The sequence below is a fragment of the Salvia hispanica genome, chromosome 1 (assembly GCF_029641045.1).
Source record: "Salvia hispanica isolate PSC_SH4W2 chromosome 1, Shi_PSC_v1, whole genome shotgun sequence".
In the NCBI taxonomy this organism is placed as follows: domain Eukaryota; kingdom Viridiplantae; phylum Streptophyta; class Magnoliopsida; order Lamiales; family Lamiaceae; genus Salvia; species Salvia hispanica.
The window spans coordinates 40349711-40372942 of record NC_142692.1 but is presented as its reverse complement, the minus strand read 5'-3'; the positions used below and the strand labels follow the sequence as shown (position 1 = coordinate 40372942).

Genomic DNA, 23232 nt, shown 5'->3' with positions numbered 1-23232 from the left:
TATTTCACACGGCGGATGAAGAGTATAATCCGGCTAGTCTATATGACATTTTGAATCATATTTGGCAAAATTCTTATAAGTGGCATGTCATGCTAGCACATCTATTTAGAATAATAAACACAATACCACTTGTTCAACAAAATAGAACTCTAAAAAGCAAAGAAAACAAAACAAATTTAATAAAAACACACACAATTCAAATTTGAAAATTAATTTCTCACTAGAAAAATGGGATGAATTCAAATTTGAAAATTAATAAATTAAATACTCTCTCCGTCTACGATTTAAAGATTCATTAGTACTTTTTTACGCTTTTGGTACGTGGACCCCACATTTTATAATTTTTTTTCACAAAACAATCCATTATGCAGACCCCATAGTAAAACCGTGCCACACACAATTGTGTCTATTTTTGGTGGACAGGTATTAAAAACTTTCCATTTTAGAAAATGAACATCACAATAACTCTAATTCCACTATCTTTACTCATTTATTCTATTTCTCTCTCTTACTTTACTAACTTGCATTGAAATCGGTTTCATTTCTAAAGTTTCTATTTTTCAAAATTAAGAGATAAATAGTACTAGTACTTTCTAGAAATACTAGTGTGTATTTAAGGTTCCGATGAAACTATATTATCCACTTATTCATTCTTAGTCAATTTGGTGAAATACTATGAAATATGAAACTACAAATAATAACCTATAAAATCCTTATTTAAAACTCCAGTATTCATTTATATGGAATTAATGAAAAGTGTATGCATGAATGTGCGATCAAAATGAGAGTGCTGCATAAAACTTAGCATTCAAAACCTTCAAGTTAAAGAAATGGTTAATCACCTTTTGGAAGTGCGATCAATCGTAGGTATTAGAGATACTGAGTTTGAGATCTTCGTTGCCGTTTTCAGATTGCTCCTCCACAATCCTTTCTGCTGATGCCATTGCGAATTCGCTGCATTGTTTTAACTCGATTAGTTGGAGTGTCGGGATTTCTCCAATGCCGCTTGGGATTTCCTCTAGATTCTGGCACCCATATAAACAGAGGTGACGGAGGCTAGGGAAATTGGTCTCATCGGCTATCCAACGCACAAGCTTCAAACATACAAGATATAGAAACTGCAGTGAGAGGAACTCATCTCCATCTGCTAACTCCCACTCTCATCACATGTCTCCTCCTCGCTTTAAACTGCTGAGAGATATCTTGAGCACTTCCAGCTTATGTAGTGCACACAGAGTCCTCCACACTCTTGAATTCATTATACACTCATCCAGAACTAGTTTTCTGATATGACAAGGAAATATAACTTTGAGACAACGACTGAAACCATCTGGAGCGGATATAGTTCTCATATAACTGCAACTTAAGCTTTCGAGCTTGTGAAGATGGCTAAGATCAATTGCCAAGGATGTAGTTCGGTGGCAATCATCAATTCGCAACCTTTTGATATTTGGAACGCTTTTGAGGAAACCATCCCAAGTTGTTGCAAGTATAATCAATGAAATCCTTTGCAGCTTCTTCAGGACACTATAGTTCATTTTCTCATCTTTTAACAACTCAATTGGAAACACCTTGAGATATCTTAACTCAGAGAGCTTCCATAGCTCAGCTGGCTCTTCAAACTTACAATAACCAATCAAGATTAGCAAATTCCACAATCTTGATATTCCTCTCGGTATTCTTGAATAGGAGTTGACACCTAAGAAGCGTAAATTGACAAGTTCAAATATTTCAATTGGGAAATGAGAGAAACGCATATCCATTAAGTCTAACACCCTTAACAATCTTGCTGTGAAAATTTAACCACATGGAGACTCAGCACTCTGAAAACCAATGCATATAACAGATAGAGTTAGTGACACTGACTCTGTTGAATCGTTAACATCTTTCAACTCGTCTGATGTGTGAAAAGTCATGCGGCGTGGATTACAGAACGTTAACTTGTTGGAACCATTAAGAAATATGTCTTCAGCAGATTTCTTAATGCATAGATCCCTCAACATATCATGCATGCTGTAGCTCCATGGTTTTCCATTCTTGTTATATTTTCTAACTAGAAATAGATTTCTATCTATTAGAGACTTTAGCAAATCCTTAGCCTCTTCCTCCAAACTTCTTTCTCCATTTGATTTTACAAATCCTTCTGCAATCCACATATGTTTCAGTCTGGAGCCTTTAATCTCGTAGTCTTCAGGGAAAGCTGCCATGTACAAGAAACATGGTTTCAAGTGATTCGGCAAGTGGTTATAACTTAAAGACAATATAGTAGAGCATCTCTTATCTGATCCAGAAATTGCTGCTATTACATTGTCCCCAATTTTCATCCAAACATCTTTTGATCTTTCCATCTTTGATAGCAGCCCTCCAATCACACTGACGGCTAGAGGAAGCCCACCACAATCCTTGGCGATCTTTCGTCCGATCTCTTGTAATACAAGAGGACACTCCTCTTCTCCAAACACAAGTTGGTGAAGCAGATTCCAACTTTCAGACTCGCTAAGCAACCTCACCTGATGTTGCGGACTCGAAGAGCTAGCATAGTTCCCCACGTCGGATTCCCTAGTGGTGATCACAATGCGACTTCCATTGTTATTGTCTGGGAAGTACATCCTAATCTCGTCCCAAAATTGTGTGCTCCATATATCATCTAATACAATCAAATACTTTCTACCGAACAAGCTCTTATGTAACATAACTTTTGTAGGGATCAGATCAGTCTAGGTTCACTAATTACCGAGACCTCTTTGTTCTTGTACAAGAGAGCTCAGCCAAACTCTCACCCACGCGGCTGATTTTAACAAGTAATACAAACTAAGATCACTAGAATCTAGTTCTAACTATTACAAGACCTTGAAGCTATCGCTCCTGCTTCAATCGCACTCAATTGTACCTGCACACTCAAGAAACGAGTCAGCACAACAAAGAGAGATCCTCTCGGATCTAACCACAAGATATTGACTAAGAACACTAAAGAGTAAGAGCAAGATATCAAATGATCTTGGCTCAGAACCCGCCACACAAACACAGATCTATTCGTCCAGAACTTAGACCCAAGGGAGCACAACTGGATTGGATAGAGTTAACCCTCAGACCACCAATACCTCCACCGTGAAAGCCCCTCACACCAGATCAAGATCCACCGGACAAAACCTCCACTCACAAAACCCTAGAACTTCTCCAGAACTTAAGCAATCGAAGAGATTGCTTCACACCAGCACTCACACAAGATCTAACTCTCAAAGAACCGAGAAAGATCACCAAGAGACAGCCAGAAGATCACTGGGGAAGAGAGGAGAGAAGAGAGAGAGTTCTCAGATACGCAGAAAAGAGAGAGAGAGGAATGTGAGATATGAAACGGCTCAACAAAGCCAACACACACATAAACCGTCTCAACCCTACATCCAACGGTTAGGACACAACCATCCAAGGAGAGGACACGTGGCAGCATCTGGAGAGAGGGACTAAGAAATTGGGCTCAACCCAATTGATAACATCTGGGCTCAACAAAATAATCACAGCCCAATAAGAGTCCATCAAATATCCAACATACTCCACCTTGGACTTTTATTCTGGGAAACCAATCAAGTGTTGTGGGCTAAGGTATTCTCATCATAGCCTACAAGGCAGATCCCTCAGCACCAAAGGACTAAGTCCACAAGCATCTTGGGAACTACCAGGTTGCCTTTAGACACCAGAGGGGCTGACACCCATTAGTCTAAAGGACTTCATGCCTCCAGTCACCTACCACCCTTACCACAGCTGATAAGGTGACTGAGGTCTTTCCCCCGGGACATGCAACCTATCCTAGATCAAAGTGCAAGAACTTTATGCAGAAAAGAAGTTTTTCTAAAGGTAAGGGCTTAGTTCCCATGTCAGCTGGGTTTTTATCAGTATGCACTTTATGAAGAAACACTTCACCTTTTTCTACAATATCCCTAATGTAATGAAACCTTACATCTATATGCTTTGTTCTATCATGGAAAACAGGATTTTTACACAACTGTATAGCAGATTGAGAATCAGAGAACAACACAGGAGAGGATTTCACAAACTTAAGTTCAGAAAGTACTCCCTTTAACCATACAGCCTCTTTCATTGCCTCAGTGATGGCAATATACTCTGACTCAGTTGTGGACAGGGCCACAATGTGCTGCAACTGTGATTTCCAACTTATGCAAGACCTACACACTGAAAAAACATAGGAGGTTGTTGACTTCCTCTTATCTCTGTCATTAGCATAATTGGAATCCACAAAACCAGTTAGCAAAACACCATCATCACATTTAGAATAGCATAAACCATACTTAGCAGTTTGCTTCAAGTATCTAAGAAGCCATTTCAGAGCTTCCCAATGAACAGGACCTGGATTAGACATGTATCTACTAAGGCATGACACAGCATAGGCAATATCAGGCCTAGTGCTAACCATTAAGTACATAACAGATCCAATAGCATTAGCATAGGGAATTCTCTTCATAGCATCAATATCAGATTGGGACTTAGGGCACAGATCTTTACTCAACATAAAATGAGCAGCTAAGGGCACAGAAGCAGGCTTAGCATCAAACATGTTGAATTTTTTCAGAATTTTGTACACATAAGGTTCTTGATGCAACACAAGGGTGGAAGTATCTCTATCTCTATGGATATTAATCCCTAAGATTTTCTGAGCATCACCTAGATCCTTCATATCAAAATTCTCACTCAAGGCAGCTTGCACACCCTTAATGGTTTTCAAACAGGGACCCATTATAAGCATATCATCAACATATAACAGAAGAAACACAGGCACAGAGTCAAGGTTCTTCACATACAAGCAAGCATCAAAGGTACTTCTAACAAAACCTAATTTCTGCATACATGTATTAAACTTGATGTTCCACTGCCTAGGAGACTGTTTCAAACCATAAAGAGCCTTTTTCAACAAGCACACATGATTGGGAAACTTGGGATCAACAAAGCCCTCAGGCTGTTTCATGTAAATGGGCTTATCAAGATCACCATGTAAGAAAGCAGTTTTAACATCCATCTGTTTCAATTCCCAATTAAAATGAGCACACAAAGCCAACATCATTCTAACAGTTGTAAATTTAACAACAGGGGCAAAGATTTCTGTGTAATCCACCCCCTCTTGTTGAGTAAAACCCTTTGCAACCAATCTGGCCTTGTACCTAAGGCCCTCCACCTCATTTTTCAGTTTATAAAGCCACCTGCAATCAACCACAGATGCACCAGGAGGCAAAGGTACAAGAATCCAAGTAAGATTAATTTTCAGAGAATGCATCTCCTCCATCATGGCTTTATGCCACTGATTCCAGAATTTAGACTTAACAGCCTGCTTATAGGTTTGAGGCTCATCACCATCAGATTCATAAACATTGAAAGCCAAATTTATAAGAGCAACCAAACCAACAAAGCCATCATATCTAGAGGGTTTACTAACATTGACCCTTCTAGTTCTATCTCTGGATAACACATAATCCTGCAAGTTAGTATTATCAATAGCATTTTGGATGCCACTAGGGCTATTAATCACATTCTGAGCAGGGACAGGAGGAGATCTTCTAACAGGACTATCATGCAAGTTATGCATATTGTCAGCAACATTTTGGGCAGGATTGTGATGCAGCACATTTGGTGTTCCTTCATCAAGTGTCTCATTAGGAGTATAGACTGGATAGGTGTTCCAGAATGGCTGCTCCACCTCACTTGGAGCACCAGAAGGCTGCTCCACACCAGTGAGTGTATCTGTGGACTCCACCTCAGTGAGAGGTTCATTGTCCACATCTATAGGATCTGGGCTCAATGTCAGTCTTAAGCAGGGGAATTCATCTTCATTGAAGACAACATCCCTACTTATTATGACTTTGAACCCAGGTTCATCCCTCAGCCAGACTCTATACCCTTTGACACCCTCAGGGTAACCTAGAAAAACACCTTTTCTAGATCTAGGCTCAAGTTTGTCAGACTTATTATGCACAAAGGCAGTACAGCCAAAAACCCTTAGGTGATAAAAATCAAGAGGCTTGCCATAGAAAACATATTCAGGACACTGACCAACTAAAGGCACAGAAGGAGACCTATTTACCAAATAAGTAGCAGTTAACAAAGCCTCACCCCAAAACTTTTTTGACAATCCAGATTTAGAAAGCATGCATCTCACTTTTTCAAGTAAAGTTCTGTTCATTCTCTCAGCAACCCCATTTTGCTGTGGTGTATAAGGCACAGTTCTATGTCTTTTAATTCCAAAGCTATCACATAAATCATCCATCTGATTATTGCAAAATTCCAGGCCATTATCAGTCCTAATAGCCTTAATCTTCTTACCAGTTTGAGTTTCAATCAAGATTTTCCAAGTTTTAAGTCTATCAAAAACATCAGACTTGTGCTTCATCAAAAAACACCACACTTTTCTTGAGAAATCATCAATCACAGATAAGAAGTAAACACATCCAGAGTGAGAGGATACAGAGGCAGGACCCCAAACATCCATATGCAAATATTCAAGAATACATTTACTCACATTAGCAGGTGCAGGGGTATTAGGGAAAGAAACTCTGTGTTGTTTACCCAGCACACAAGAATCACAGAAGGGCAACTCACTTTGGACATCATTATCAGAAAGAAAAGCATGTTTTTTCAGGATACTCAAACCTTTTGCACTCATATGACCTAGCCTATTATGCCACAACATGGTTCTGTCAGTTTTAACTACATTAGCATAAGCTTTGTCACAAGCAAGAGGGACAGCATTACACACATACAAGCCACACTTCTTCTGAGCTTTGAAAAGACACATAGAACCTCTGCAAATTTTCATGCAACCTTCCCCCCACTTCCCTCCCATACCCTCATTTTCAAGAGCAGTACATGACATCAAATTATAGCATAGATCAGGAACATATCTGACATCCTTTAGGCTGAGCACATAACCATTTTCAAACTTCAAGCACACAGTGCCAATACCAAGAATTTCACACTTCTTGTCATCAGCCATTGACACAAAAGTCTTAGTTACAGGTTTTAGCTCAGAAAACACCTCCTTAAAAGGACTCACATGATAAGTACATCCAGAATCACACAGCCAATCATTTGAAGTAAAAGGACATGCAGGGGAGGCATTGACAAATTGCAGATCATGCACCATAAAAACAGAATCATTTACATTATCATAAGCAGCAACATTGACAAGGGTTTCAACCTGGGGATTGTTGTTAGGGAACTTATTCTTTTTAGGTTTAGTGCACTCTCTCTTATAGTGCCCAACATCACCACAGTTGAAACACTTCCTATAGGTTTTAGGGTCCTTGCTTCTAGATCTAGACCTAAACTTTTTCCTAGGGTTTGAAGAATTTCCAGAACCACTACTGGGTTCATTACCCCCTCTTGATTTAGATCTACCTCTAACATTCAACACCTTATTATAAGCATTCTTATCAGCAGCCCTTTCCCTAAGCTCAAGTTCTTTGGATTTCAGGGAGCTAATAATCAGGTCTAGAGGAGCAGAGTCTCTACCATACTTAATGGCAGCCTTAACATCACTATAGGAGTCAGGTATGGCATTCATCAGGGCTATACTTGTGTATTCATCTATAGTTTTATCACCTGACCTCTTAATGTCCTGAACTAACTTCTGAAACCTATCCACATTGTCATCAATATCTTTAGCAAGATCAAGCTTAAATTTAAACAATTTTTCAAGCAAGTACATTCTGGAAGACATGGAGGTTTCAGTGTACAGAGTATCAAGCAATTTCCACATATCAGCAGCAGATTCCTCATGATCAACTTTCCTAATCACAGAATCAGATAGATTTAACACAATAGTAGCCCTTGCCAATTCATTCATCTCATCAATTTTATCCTGAGCAGTACCATCAGGCAAAGTACCATCAACAACTTTAAACACTTTTTGTTGAATCAAAACACATTTCATTTTCTGTTTCCAAATAGCAAAATCATTTTTACCATTGTAAGGAACCACACCAACAGGTTGAGCCATTTTAACAAGAAAATTTGCAAGAACACAGGAAGCAAGACAGAAACACACAGCCTTACACACCTGAGAGCACAGAGACATACACCAACAAAGCAGGAACAGACCAAAGGCTTTCACACAACAGAAAGGGACTCAAATCCTTGACTGTCACGAGCAAGGCTGGCCAAGGCTATCCCAGCTCGCAATCACTCACTTCTGGAGGGCGCAGGGGGTCACTTGGGCAGCACAAGATGCTAGGTGGTCAAGTGACTTGAGATAACAGAGCACAAGAACCAGCGGAAGCAACACAGAGAAAAGAAAACACAGAGGTCCTAAGTCCTTGCCACAGACTGTCTACCAGAAACAAAAGCCCAAACCTATAGTTGGCACTAAACAGAAATTAAGACAAGAAAGAGATTAAGCCAATTTACCAGAGTGAATCCCCTCTCGAAGGAGGATTCCACTTGCCCACCTCCTTAAGCGACTCGGCGTGCTAGACTAATCCCCCCGTGGCTCTGATACCACTGTAGGGATCAGATCAGTCTAGGTTCACTAATTACCGAGACCTCTTTGTTCTTGTACAAGAGAGCTCAGCCAAACTCTCACCCACGCGGCTGATTTTAACAAGTAATACAAACTAAGATCACTAGAATCTAGTTCTAACTATTACAAGACCTTGAAGCTATCGCTCCTGCTTCAATCGCACTCAATTGTACCTGCACACTCAAGAAACGAGTCAGCACAACAAAGAGAGATCCTCTCGGATCTAACCACAAGATATTGACTAAGAACACTAAAGAGTAAGAGCAAGATATCAAATGATCTTGGCTCAGAACCCGCCACACAAACACAGATCTATTCGTCCAGAACTTAGACCCAAGGGAGCACAACTGGATTGGATAGAGTTAACCCTCAGACCACCAATACCTCCACCGTGAAAGCCCCTCACACCAGATCAAGATCCACCGGACAAAACCTCCACTCACAAAACCCTAGAACTTCTCCAGAACTTAAGCAATCGAAGAGATTGCTTCACACCAGCACTCACACAAGATCTAACTCTCAAAGAACCGAGAAAGATCACCAAGAGACAGCCAGAAGATCACTGGGGAAGAGAGGAGAGAAGAGAGAGAGTTCTCAGATACGCAGAAAAGAGAGAGAGAGGAATGTGAGATATGAAACGGCTCAACAAAGCCAACACACACATAAACCGTCTCAACCCTACATCCAACGGTTAGGACACAACCATCCAAGGAGAGGACACGTGGCAGCATCTGGAGAGAGGGACTAAGAAATTGGGCTCAACCCAATTGATAACATCTGGGCTCAACAAAATAATCACAGCCCAATAAGAGTCCATCAAATATCCAACAACTTTTAATGCATCATTATGTTCATTACATTCTTGTCCAGTTATGCAACAAAGAAGGCGTTTGAGGATTTGTGGCATATTGTAATCTTGTGAGATTGTGGTCCAAGCACGATATGCAAAGTGAGAAACAATCAATGGATCTTCATAAAGCTTTCGAGCAAGAGTGATTTTACCTACTCCACCCATACCAACAATGGGGACGATCTCCAGCTTCTTCTGCTGCTGACCGATCAGCCGATCCTTGAGCTGCATCAGATCTTCATCAATTCCCACCACCACAGCACTCTTGAAAGTTGATGAACTGCTAAACGGCATCTTCTTATCCACGAGCTTCAGTTGTTCCATAGAAGAATCAAGTTGTCGAAGCATCTTGTCATCCTCCATCTCCACGAGCTTCTCCGCTTGCTGCATAAGAGAATCAAGATCTAGTATTACTTGCTGCAGATCTGGTGTGGTAAAACTGAATATGGTGGAATCATATCCGGAGATCATTTGATGAACCATGCGGGATTCAATGATGTGTTCTGCTCGATGTGCTACTTCTCTTAAAACGGCAGTCAAAGAATTTGAGCACTTCCAGCTTATGTAGTGCACACAGAGTCCTCCACGCTCCCAAAATCATTTCACATCCCGCCAGAACTACTTTTCTAATATTACCAGGAAATATCACTCTGAAACGACAACTGAAACCGTCTAGAGAGGATATACTTCTCATATTAGAGCATCTTAAACTTTCGAGCTTGTGAAGTTGGTTAAGATCCATTGTCGTCGATGTAGTTTCGAGGTAATCATCAACTGACAACTTTTTAATATTTGGAATGCTTTTGTGTAAACCATCCCAAGTTGTTTCCTCCTCTTCCGAAACATCAAATGAAATCCTTTGCAGCTTCATCATGACACTATAGTTCCTTTCCTCATCTTTTAGCAACTCAATTCCATCCACCTTGACATATCTTAACTCAGAGAGCTTCCATAGCTCAGCTGACTCATCAAACGTAGAATTAGGAGCAATCAAGGTTTGCAAATTCCACAATCTTGATATTCCTCTCGGTATCCTTGTACAGAACCCGATGCCTAAGAAGTGTAGGTTGACAAGTTCAAATATTTCAGTTGGGAAACTATCGCATTGCATATTCATTAAGTCCAACAACCTTAGCAATCTTGCCGCCAAAATTGCACCAGACAGAAACTTTGCATTACAAAACCTAAAGCATATAATAGATCGAGTTAGTGACATTGACTTTGCTGAATCATTAATATCTTCCAATTTGTCTGAGTAGTGAAACCTCATGCAGCGTGGATTAGAGAATTTGAACTTGTTGGGACCGTTCAGAAACATGTCTTGAGCAGATTTCCTGATGCATATATCCCTCAACGTATCATGCATGTTGTAACTCTTTGGTTTTAAGTTCATCTTGTATTCACTAACCAAAAATAGATTTCTATCTACTATAGGCAATCCTCTGCCTCTTCCTCCAAACTTCTTTCCCCCTTTGATTTTATTAATCCTTCTGCAACCCACAATTGTACAAGTCTGGAGCCACTAATCTCGCGGAAAGCTCCCATGTATAAAAAACATGGTTTCAAGTGATTTGGCAAGTGGTTATATCTTAAAGACAATACACTATAGCATTGCCCATCTGATTCAGCAATTGCTGCTATTACATCATTCCCAATTTTCTTCCAAACATCTTTTGATCTTTCAGTCTTAGATAGTAGCCCTCCAATCACACTAATGGCTAGAGGAAGCCCACCGCAATTGCTGGCAATTTTTCGACCAATCTCTAGCAATTCACGAGGGCAATCCTCTTCTCCAAACACAAGTTGGCGAAGCAGATTCCAACTTGCTGACTTACTAAGAAATTGCACCTGATGATGAGAGCTCAAAGTGTCTGCATATTTCGCCACGTCGGATTCCCTAGTGGTGATCACAATGCAACTCCCATTGTTGTTATTTGGAAAGTACATCCTAATCTCATCTCATACTTTGGTGCTCCATATATCATCTAATACAATCAAGTACTTTCTACCGTACAAGCTCTTATACAACATACCTTTTAACTCATCATAACTTTGACCACATTCTTTTCCCATTATGCAACGAAGAAGGCTTTTGAGAATTTGTGGCATATTGTAATCTTGTGAGACAGTGGTCCAAGCATGATATGTAAAGTGATCAACAATCAATCGATCTTCGTAAAGCTTTCGAGTAAGAGTGGTTTTACCTATACCACCCATACCAACGATAGGGACGATCTCCAGCTTCTTCTCCATACTGGTCAGCCGATCCTTGAGCTGCATCAGATCTTCATCAATTCCCAACACCACAGCATTCTTGGAACTCGATGAACTGCTATGTGGCATCTTCTGATCCACGAGGTTCACTTGTTCCATAGCAGAATGAAGCTCTCGCGCCATCTTATGATCCTCCATCTCCATGAGCTTCTCCGCTTGTTCCATAACATAATCAAGTTCACGAGTTACTTGTTGTATATCTGGTGTGGAAATAGTAAATCTCATACAATTAGATCCAGAGAGCATGTGATCAACCATGTGGGATTCAATGATGTCTTCAGCTCGATATGTTACTTCTCTTATTTGGGTGTCTAGTTTGGTGAATGAAGATTTGCTATCAAGGAGCTTTTGAAGAGAAGTAGCTTTGTTGTAAAGGGATTGAAGTAGAGGGTTGTTTTCATCGACAATCCATCGTGTTTGGTGAGGATCAAGGATACCTTCAAGAATGGTGATGAGTGGTTGAAGATTGTAAGCCATTTTTTCAGATCTCTTTCTTGCTCAGAAAACAAAGGAAAGGAAAGCTCGTTGCAAATTGCAATCACACAAAAAGAAGATGATTGAATCTAGAATACTACTTTAAATAACTCAAACTTGATCATGAATTGAAATTAGTGACAGACAGCTCATTGTAGACCTTGAGCAAATATAGTAGTAATACTTTCTTATGCTTTTGGTTGTATGGAATTAGTGAGTGGAACTTTACTTATTTAATTATTTGATTGTCACTTTTATAGTAACACTAGTTTTTTCATAGTGGAACTGGAATATGGAGGGGATACGTGAGTACAAGCTGATAGAGTAGTCATTCATTCGAATCCTATTCCTGAGTTTAGTTTGCAATCATGTTCACCCTCATACGGAAAATCCATTGACCAAACACTATTCAAATGATAAATAAGCACAAAAATCGAAACGTAATTACTTGAGTTGGAATATTTTTTAAAAATAACAACAATTTAGGATGAAAAAAAGCATTTCTAAAGTAAGGACAAATTAACTTAATCAATCTTCTTATCCACCTCCACGAGATTAAAACATGATCTAGAACTAGATATCCAACTCGTGCTCGTACTAAAGAGAACTGTATTATCAATCATGTAAATTGTCAAGCACCTGATTTACTAGTACACATGGCCAACCACTGTAAATAATCTGCATCTTATGTCTACAACAATAATTCCTTTAATTCTTCAACTCCAAGAAACTGTGCATTGCATCGCCACATTCAACACGAGACAAGTGCATCGATACGCAGCCTCATTCAATCAGCCTCACCAAGTCCATCACTCCCATCCCCTCTCTTGGATATATAAGTATAATTAGAACTCTGCCTTTTCTTCTAAGATGCAATTTCAGCAATTTTACGTAGAACACATTAATCTTTTGGTGATACTTACTGAGTTAAGTGAGACAGAAGTATCACTCAGTTGAAACTTCCTAAGCAGCAAAGAATACCAAATAAGAATATCCAATTTCAAGGACATATAAGAAGATATCAATTTGCTTGATTATGACCTTTACATCAACACTCATATAATAATTTCAATGATTTCAAGTACAAAAGGCTTGTAAGAATGTACCCGCTGTTTCGTCAAACGCCTCTATACAATCATCGAGAAGAGGCGAGGTTGCAAAGACAGCAGCAGGAGCCACTTCAATTGGTTTTTCTCTCATGAAAAACAAAGGGCATGTTATATTTTGTGCATGCTCAATAAAAGAATCACCATTGCTTTTGCGAATGCCTAAATCGACCTACTTTTACTAGGAGACAGCTAGACGCATGATTTCAGCTGTTCCAACTTTTAATCAACAGACATACACTGATGTTCCTGTCTCTTGCTCATTTAGAACAGCAAACTAAGAGCATTTCAAATACTTATTAAAAAACTAACATCCTAATGATCCTAAAGGAACATCACATATAGATGAGCACTGAGGCATAAAGATAAGCCTTATACAGTGAAGCAAAACTAAAGACCATCTACTTCTTCATGCATCACAGCTTCGCTATTACTAAATCTTTCATATTGCAGACTAGAACTGAAAATTGCTTCTCACCAGCATCCACTTTTGGTGCATCTGAAAGGCTGAACTGGAACCTGGCATCGAGGATGTGTTATCAAACGACGATGACATACTTGGATTTTGCTTGGTTTTAGAGAGTAATCTTGCATGGTTTTTATCACATTTCGTCTATTATCGGATATGATTATGATTACTTCTCTATTATTTTGGTATTTGACCATTTTGTTAAGAATGTGTAGAAAAAGGTACAAAATATATGGATGTGCAGCAGCCTTGGTTTGAGAATATATTAACTGGAGATTTTGAATTTTAATCAGCCCCTAATGCATATCAATCTCTTCGTCTTCGAAAGAGCTTCACGTGGGTATCTCGCACGCCTCAATCAGAGTTCCGTAGAAGAAGTTATGACCGTTTTACAAACACTGCGCTGTCCAGAAAATTACACGCGGCCGGGTGAATTAACCACCCGGCCGGGTACTGTGTTTTTGCGCTAAAAAGTCAGAAAATGGTCGAAAATCATCACCCGGCCGGGTGAATTTTACTCTTTATAATTCTACCCGGCCGGGTACGTTGTTTTGGCGTATTTTCTTGCCAAAAACGCGATTTTTGATGGGGGATTAAAAGGAAGAACGCCTAGGTTTCATAATTCAACATTCCACCGCCTCCAACACACTCTACACTTCCCCAAGAACACTTTGAAGAGAGATTTGAAGATTGAAGACTACAAATCGAGAGATTGGAGTCTCTAATCCATAGAATCGTTCCACAGGAGTATCTATTTGCTTTCTTTTATGTATCTGATTGAATCCATTGTTTTGGTTTTCATGAAGAACATGAGTAGCTAATTTTATTGTGGAGTTTTGGTAAAGACCACAATGGATGTTTGTGATTAATTCAAGGACTTCTTTTGATTGCTTAGCTCTTGTGATTCCTTTGTTCATTCTTGTGCCTTTTCAATTCAATTGATTAGCTACCAATTGAGTTTATTTACCTTTAAAGTTGTAATCGAGAGATACCTATCTAGGTTTGATAAAAGAGTGAGCATCACTTTGATAATCTACGCTCGAGAGAGGAGAACCTTAGTGAGGGCTTGGGTCTTTTGTTCTATGGAGTTAATCTAAACATATTAGAAGGAGACTTCAATATTAAGGGTTAATCAACGGGGTGAGTACACTCGCGAGGGGGCTCAACCTAAACTAGCGACTTTCCTAGTAATCCTAGAGACATAAAATGGGTAATCGAAGTTGTTGAATCAATCACAATACAATTCCATTGTAGTTGGATATAAAACTCTACTCTCCTCTTTGTGGTACCTTTTCACTTGTGTTTATTTCCTCTTGTTACTTTTAATTTCTTTTCATTGTTATATGCTTATAGTAGTGTTAGAACAAAACCTTTTCTCTTGGATTTTCTAGATAGTAATTGAAATTTGTTCGTGGTAGTTGAGTTGATACAATCTTGTCTCTGTGAGATACGATACTCTTCTTGCTAATTGCTACACTAGCCCCGTACACTTGCGGGTATTATTTGTGTTAAAATAAGTTGAGTCATGTTTTTGGCGCCGTTGCCGGGGACAATTTTGTGTCAATATAGCTTAATATCGTGATAATAATAGAGATTACTAATCTAGATTTTATTTGCTTTATTTTTAATTTTATTTATGAGTTCTCTAATCTTTGTGTTTCATTGGGCAGGTTGAATGCACACGCGTTCTAAAGGTCCACCTTTAGAGCCAATCGATCTTGAGATCGAAGCATCCAACAAGAAGAGGAACGCACAGAGGAGGTTAAACCAAAGGATTCGGGTATCCTCACCCGGTCATAGGCGTCTACCTTCTCCTATCCAGAGAACTCCGTCACCCAGTCCGTCTCCACTCCCATCTCCCATACAGCACAGGCAGCAGTCTCCAATTCTGATGGAGAACAACGAGGAGAATAATCATAATGAAAACAACAATGAGAACAACGAGGAGAATAACAATGAGAACAATAATGTGGAGCATCCCGATCCCGTTGTCCATCAACTTCTTCAGCAAATGGCCAATATGCAAAAGCGTTTGGATGCGCAAAATGTGAGACCAAGTGCAGAATTTGTTTGCATACAGACGAGTGGCTAACCCACCGATCAACAATGGGGGAATTGCTGCTAACAGCTTTGAATTGAAGCCGGGATTGATAAACAGGGCAGAAGCACATGCATTTGGTGGAACAGGTTCAGAAGATGTCAACAAGCACTTGACCAAGTTCATACAAATCAGCAACACGGTTAAGGCTAATGGGGTCTCAGATGATCAGATTCGCCTCAGACTATTCCCATTCTCTTTGAAGGACGATGCTAGGGATTGGTACGATAACATGGATCCTAACTCGGTCGCTACTTGGGATGCGATGGTTGAGCTTTTCTTGGATAAATACTACCCACCTAGCGAGGCACTAAAGCAACAAGGAGAAGTCATCTCCTACGCGATGCAGCCTCAGGAGAATATTCAAGAGGCATGGAAGAGATTTAAATATGAAGAGATGCCCCAACCACGGTTTAAGCCCGGGACAACAAGTCATAACTTTCTACAGAGGAGCCACTCCAGAGGCAGTGCGCGAATTGAATATGAGTGCGGGGGGAGGGGGGGGTCACTCCTTAGGTTGGGAGAAGAAGAGTCTCTAGAAGTGATTGAAAGGGTGGCTGCCAATGATGAGGGATGGAAGAATGAGAGAAGCAAGACCTACATGGTAGCTTCCACATCGGACATTGACAGGATGGACATGATGTCCAAGCAGCTGGACTTCTTGACAAGCAGGCTAGGCTTTATGGGAACAGAGTCAACTGGGCTCGAATGTGAAGATGTGAATTATGTGCATCAAGGCGAATTTCAACAACTACCACCCAAATCAAAGGGGTGGTAACTTCAACAACTTTGGGAACATGGCACATCCCAACTTGTCCTATGGGAATCCTAACAACGCCATGCAGCCACCACCGGGATTCCAAGTGTCGAATGGTCAAGTCATTGAGACGAAGAAGAATGAGCTTGGAGATGTCTTGATGGCGTTTATGAAGCAAACAGGGGAGTGTATGGCCAACTCCGATAAGAGGCTGAAACAGGTAGAGACAGAGGTGCAAGACTTAAGCACCCACATGAAGAGTCTTGACAATCAAATGAGTCAGATAGCTCAATCTGTGAGCAAATTACATACTCCTGGCCAATTTCCAGGGCAACCAACTGTGAACCCCAAAGATTGTAAGACGATTCATCTTAGGAGTGGCAGAAACTATGAGGGTCCTTCTATGCCAGAGACCGTGGTTGAAAAGGAAGTGGAAGCTAAGGAAGTGCCGGAAGAAGAGAAAGAAGAAAAGGAGATAGAGGCGGAGTCGCCTAATATGCCATCCGAGGTTCAACCCGAGGCAATTGTTCTACCCAAGCCAAAGGAAGTTAAAATTCCTTTCCCTCAAGTGGTGCAAAAGAAGAAGTTAGATGAAAAGTTTGTAAAATTTCTTGAGATCTTCAAGAGGGTGCACCTCAACATACCTCTCATTGAGGCTCTCCAACAAATGCCTGGCTACCTCAAGTTCTTGAAAGAGATTATGTCCAAGAAGAAGAAGTTGGTTGATTATGAAACCGTGAGCTTGACCGAGAATTGTAGTGCAATCATCCAACAAAAGATGCCGGCAAAGATGAAGGATCCGGGGAGCTTCAACATCTCTTGTGTGATCGGGAATGATAGGCAAACTAAGGCCTTCTGTGATTTGGGGGAAAGCATAAATCTCATGCCCATAAGCTTCTTTCGGAAGTTGAAATTTGGTGTCTTGAAGCCGACTACCATCACCCTTCAAATGGGGGATAAATCCGTCAAGTTCCCCAATAGAGTCCTCGAGAATGTCTTAGTGAGGGCGAATGATTTTATTTTCCCCGTGGACATTGTTGTTTTGGACATGAAGGAGGACCCAAATGTTCCTCTCATCCTTGGAAGACCATTCATTGCAACCGGGAAAACTTTAATTGATGTCACTAAGGGAGAACTCACCCTTAGGCATGGAAATAAGACGGCCATCCTCTCTATGTTGGACAAGATGAAACGCCACGAGATAGAGGAATCAAAGATGGTGGAGGTAGAAGAATGCAAGGTGATGAATGTTGCATATGAGAAAGCTAAGGAGGATGAAGATGCGAAGCCCAATTGGTGGAAGAAGCGGTTATACAAGCTCTATTTGGCCGCTAAAGTAAAGACGGGCCCCGATGATATTATTCGTATGAGATTGGAAAACAAGTAGATGAAGCTTTCAAGATGTCGAGCATACGACGATAAAAAGTTGCGCTATATGGGAGGCAACCCATAGTAGGTAAATTCTAGATTTTTTCCGTTTTAGTTTGTCTATCATATAATTCTCACTTCTCCACCAACTTTTTAAACTTATTCTGTGCATAGCCTTGAATAAGTTTGGGGGATGATATGGTGGATAGTGAGCCTTATGAGATGCTTTGCTGTTTTATTTTTGTTTTAGATTGATTAGTTGTCTTTTGTTGCTTTTATTTATGTTTTATGGTAGATTTTCTTTGCTTTAAACCTCCGTGAGTTGTATTGGTTTTGGGTTGTTGAAATTGAACTTGTTTGAATTTTGGTTTCTTGGGATAAAGATTAGTTGTTAATGATAAAAACATCATCCATCTTTTAAGCTATCATAGTCTTTGATTTAAGAGTTTGAGTAATAGGTGCATAAGTAACGAATTGCTTGTTTGTCTTGATTCATGCTATTACCCGAGTGAGATTTGAGCCAAACATTCATTTCAGTGTGATTTTATCATTTACTTGTTGTTGTTTCTAGAACTTGCTCCCGATCATATTAAGTCTACATAGTGAATGTGAGTTTAGGAGATGACGTTAGGCTATCTTTGTTCCTCCCTTCACAAGTGCTATATTTCTATCCCTAGTTAACCGTCTTAGCCTAAAAAGTTCTCCAATGTTATTGATTTGTTAAGTTCAATCTCAAAAGTGTCAATCTACAAATTTGGAAGCACATATAGGGGGTTGGCGTTGCTTAAAAAAAATGGAGGTATAAGCTAGACGAAGTCTAGAGGAGTTTTTGCTTGGGAATTTCAATAAGTGGGGACCGGATGGGAGGAAGAAGTTCGACAAAGTCTTACTTTTCTGAGATTTGTTATGGGAAATGGTCTTTTGTTGGGATTTGTAATATGCGAGTACTTGGGCATCTCTTACTTTTCAGCCACTTTAGCCAAAATGTTCCCTACCGTCCAAAGAGCCACATTACAACCTTAATAAAGTCCTTTCTGATTTTAGATTCACATTCACATTCTAGTAGATGAGATGTTTGATTTGGAGCTAGCCTATGGTAAACACTACTTGTATTTTGATTTAAGAGTATTATTTCTATACATACACTTTTGAGAGTGAGATACACACACACATATCTTGAAAGAAGCATGAATCCAAGGTGATATATAAGTTAGTAGTAAAAGTGCACTCGACGGATTGACTTGATATAATTTGTATTTTGATATGCTCTTGTATTCCATACTCTTTGAAACAATGATGATGTCTAAACCCCTTTAAATCCAAGTCTTCTTTTAGTTCTTTTTGTTCATTGCTCGAGGACTAGCAATTATTTAAGTTTGGGGGAGTTGACATACTTGGATTTTGCTTGGTTTTAGAGAGTAATCTTGCATGGTTTTTATCACATTTCATCTATTATCGGATATGATTATGATTACTTCTCTATTATTTTGGTATTTGACCATTTTGTTAAGAATGTGTAGAAAAAGATACAAAATATGTGGATGTGCAGCAGCCTTGGTTTGAGAATATATTAACTGGAGATTCTGAATTCCAATCAGCCCCTAATGCATATCAATCTCTTCGTCTTCGAAAGAGCTTCACGTGGGTATCTCGCACGCCTCAATCAGAGTTCCGTAGAAGAAGTTATGACCGTTTTACAAACACTGCGCTGTCCAGAAAATTACACGCGGCCGGGTGAATTAACCACCCGGCCGGGTACTGTGTTTTTGCGCTGAAAAGGTCAGAAAATGGTCGAAAATCATCACCCGGCCGGGTGAATTTTACTCTTTATAATTCTACCCGGCCGGGTACGTTGTTTTGGCGTATTTTCTTGCCAAAAACGCGATTTTTGATGGGGGATTAAAAGGAAGAACGCCTAGGTTTCATAATTCAACATTCCACCGCCTCCAACACACTCTACACTTCCCCAAGAACACTTTGAAGAGAGATTTGAAGATTGAAGACTACAAATCGAGAGATTGGAGTCTCTAATCCATAGAATCGTTCCACATGAGTATCTATTTTCTTTCTTTTATGTATCTGATTGAATCCATTGTTTTGGTTTTCATGAAGAACATGAGTAGCTAATTTTATTGTGGAGTTTTGGTGAAGACCACAATGGATGTTTGTGATTAATTCAAGGACTTCTTTTGATTGCTTAGCTCTTGTGATTCCTTTGTTCATTCTTGTGCCTTTTCAATTCAATTGCTTAGCTACCAATTGAGTTTATTTACCTTTAAAGTTGTAATCGAGAGATACCTATCTAGGTTTGATAAAAGAGTGAGCATCACTTTGATAATCTACGCTCGAGAGTGGAGAACCTTAGTGAGGGCTTGGGTCTTTTGTTCTATGGAGTTAATCTAAACATATTAGAAGGAGACTTCAATATTAAGGGTTAATCAATGGGGTGAGTACACTCGCGAGGGGGCGCAACCTAAACTAGCGACTTTCCTAGTAATCCTAGAGACATAAAATGGGTAATCGAAGTTGTTGAATCAATCACAATACAATTCCATTGTAGTTGGATATAAAACTCTACTCTCCTCTTTGTGGTACCTTTTCACTTGTATTTATTTCCTCTTGTTACTTTTAATTTCTTTTCATTATTATATGCTTATAGTAGTGTTAGAACAAAACCTTTTATCTTGGATTTTCTAGATAGTAATTGAAATTTGTTGGTGGTATTTGAGTTGATACAATCTTGTCTCTGTGGGATACGATACTCTTGTTTGCTAATTGCTACACTAACCCTGTACACTTGCGGGTATTATTTGTGTTAAAATAAGTTGAGTCAGACGAACACAGCAGAGATTTTACTCCTGGAGGAAGCGGCTCATCAGACTGGTCACCAATGGGCTGAAAAATCAAATAATGTAAATAAAAAAAAGACACAAATGAAACAACTAATTATGATATAAACAGAAGACAAGGAATGAACTCTGCATTACAGTTACTCAAAACATTATTCGTTTTCCCCAATTAAAGTTGCCATTACTTCGAGAAATTCATTGGCGCATGGGAGACGTAAGAGATTGGAAGTAGACGATTATCACCACCAACATACAGTTAGGATGTTAGTTAAGAGGCTAGTTGCAGCTGAATTTGAATAGCTACTCTTCTATAAATAACAATGAAATGATGAATACAATATTATCTATTCTTTTACACCATTTACGTTATCTTTTCCGACTTTGGTCATTCGTGTTAAAGAGGAACAATGAATCTTAAGGCTTCATTTTAATTTATATAATGAAAAATCAAAATTCTAAAATCCACTAATTAGGATAATAAATTACTAAATGTTCACTAAGTTTAAGTTTTGCATATCAACTTTAAAATCTACTACTCCATGTAAATATTGATTTATTGATTTTTTCTAATTTGCTACAAACCTATTAATGTGTTATGATTTTGCAATTAATCAAGATTTTGAGAATGACATAGCTGATAATTTATTTACGAAACATTATCAACCATCAACCAAAATGACATAGTACTATATAATGCTCCATAGTTTACTGTTTAATATTGCAATAACAGTTCCAAGAAAATAGAGAATTCACGACCGGCACAAGTTTTAATATGGAAGTGTAATAGTATGAGAGTGATAGAAAGAAAAAATCATTAAAGTATGATTAGTGAAGAATGAGTCTAGAAAGGAAAATTTACCAAAATTAAGATAAACTAATTTACTAATTGTATAAAAGGTTAGATAGGAAACAAGAAACCATTCGGAAGAATATAACATCCTCCAAATTGCCTTGGAGCTGTTAAAAGTATGTTCGAAGAAAAAAAATCTCAAAAAATATGTGCATCTTTTTACGAGTAACGGTCAATGTTGGTTCTAAATATATGACTAAAATACGAATTTGGTCCGAAACATTCACTTTTTGAAAAATAGGTCCATAAAAAATGAAAATGTCACCGCATTAGTCCTTTTTTTACAATTCCGTCAAAAAACTAACGGTCAACGCTAATTGCACAGTGGCATCACCGTTAGTTTTTTTACTAATCCGTCAAAAAAGGGTTAATTACCTTTTGGAAGTGCGATCACGGCTAAGTACACCTTGAGATGCGAAGTTTGAGATGGTCGTTTCCATTTTCAGATTGCTCCTGCACAATCCTTTCTGCTGATGCCATTATGAATTTGGTGCAATATTCTAACTAGATTAATTGGAGTGTTGGGATTTCTCCAATGCCGCTTGGGATTTCCCCTAGTTTCGTGCACTCATATACAGAGAGGTGGCGGAGGGTAGGGCAGTTGGTCTCATCGACTATCCAACGTTCCAGAACTAGTTTCTGTAGTGCATGTGTCTTCAACACTCCCGAATTTATCACACAGCGTTCCAGAACTAGTTTTTTTATATTACAAGGGAATATAACTCTAAAACGAAAATCGGAACCGCATGCAGAGGATATAGTTCTGATACCAAAGCATTTTAATATTCCGAGCTTGTGAAGATGGCTAAGATGAATTACCATGGATGTAGTTCGGAGGCGACCATAAATTGACAACTCTTTGATATTTGGAATGGAAACCATCCCAAGTTGTTGCCTCCTTTTTATGTAGACTCAATGAAATCCTTTGCGGCTTCTCTAGGACACTATAGTTTATTTCCTCATCTTTTAACAACTTAATTCCATCCACCTCGAGATATCTTAACTCAGAGAGCTGCCATAACTCAAATGGCACATTAAACCTGCATTTTCTGATGAATAATTAACACGTTCTGATATCTTAACTCAGAGAGCATAATTAAATCAATTAACTGAAACAGAATTAAATCTAAACGTAACCTCTGTCATCACTCTCAAAGTTTGTGCAATTTCCATCTTTTTTCCAGTATACATTAGCCTCCTTTAATCAAATCAACCATCAAAACACCCAAAAACATTGAAACCCCAAATTCAACGGAAAAGAAATTCGACTATATTCAAATACCTCTACAATCGCCCATCACTCCTTGGGATTTTCGTTGAAGTACCCGCCATTTTCAATTTGTGACGAAGCTTGAGATTTGTGTTTCAGTTTTCTTAAAGCGTTTTGGCGCAAAAAAAAAGTACCATAAATTTGTTTTTTTGTTTTCTTTTTCCAATTTCGATTAACGTTGTGTTCTCGACTGATTCAAAAGTGTCACTTATTATTGGATCACGAGATTGACCGGGCACGCTTTTAGACAAAAAGGAGGCCCAATCTAGTGGGCCTGATTCTTACAATGTAAAAAAAAAAGAAAAGTAAATCCTCCATTAACAAATGCACCTCCCTTTATGTCCAA

The 23232-nt window shown here is 39.1% G+C and overlaps 2 protein-coding genes and 2 pseudogenes across 2 annotated transcripts; 1 reads left to right on the top strand and 3 right to left on the bottom strand.

Moving 5' to 3' along the window:
- Positions 1-1163: 1163 nt before the first annotated feature.
- Positions 1164-2609, bottom strand: LOC148933798 (putative late blight resistance protein homolog R1B-16). Its single transcript, XM_089061539.1, has 2 exons — positions 1805-2609; positions 1164-1699 (listed from the first exon to the last, which is right to left on the bottom strand). The coding sequence occupies exons 1-2, from the start codon at positions 2607-2609 to the stop codon at positions 1164-1166; spliced, it is 1341 nt and encodes a 446-aa protein (XP_088917665.1).
- Positions 2610-9212: 6603 nt separating this feature from the next.
- LOC148933796 (disease resistance RPP13-like protein 4) lies at positions 9213-22927 on the bottom strand. Its single transcript, XM_089061536.1, has 2 exons — positions 22436-22927; positions 9213-9755 (listed from the first exon to the last, which is right to left on the bottom strand). The coding sequence occupies exons 1-2, from the start codon at positions 22496-22498 to the stop codon at positions 9213-9215; spliced, it is 606 nt and encodes a 201-aa protein (XP_088917662.1). The 5' UTR covers positions 22499-22927.
- On the bottom strand, positions 10639-12122 carry LOC148933797 (putative late blight resistance protein homolog R1A-10; annotated as a pseudogene).
- Positions 15370-17936, top strand: LOC125221430 (uncharacterized; annotated as a pseudogene).
- Positions 22928-23232: the final 305 nt, after the last annotated feature.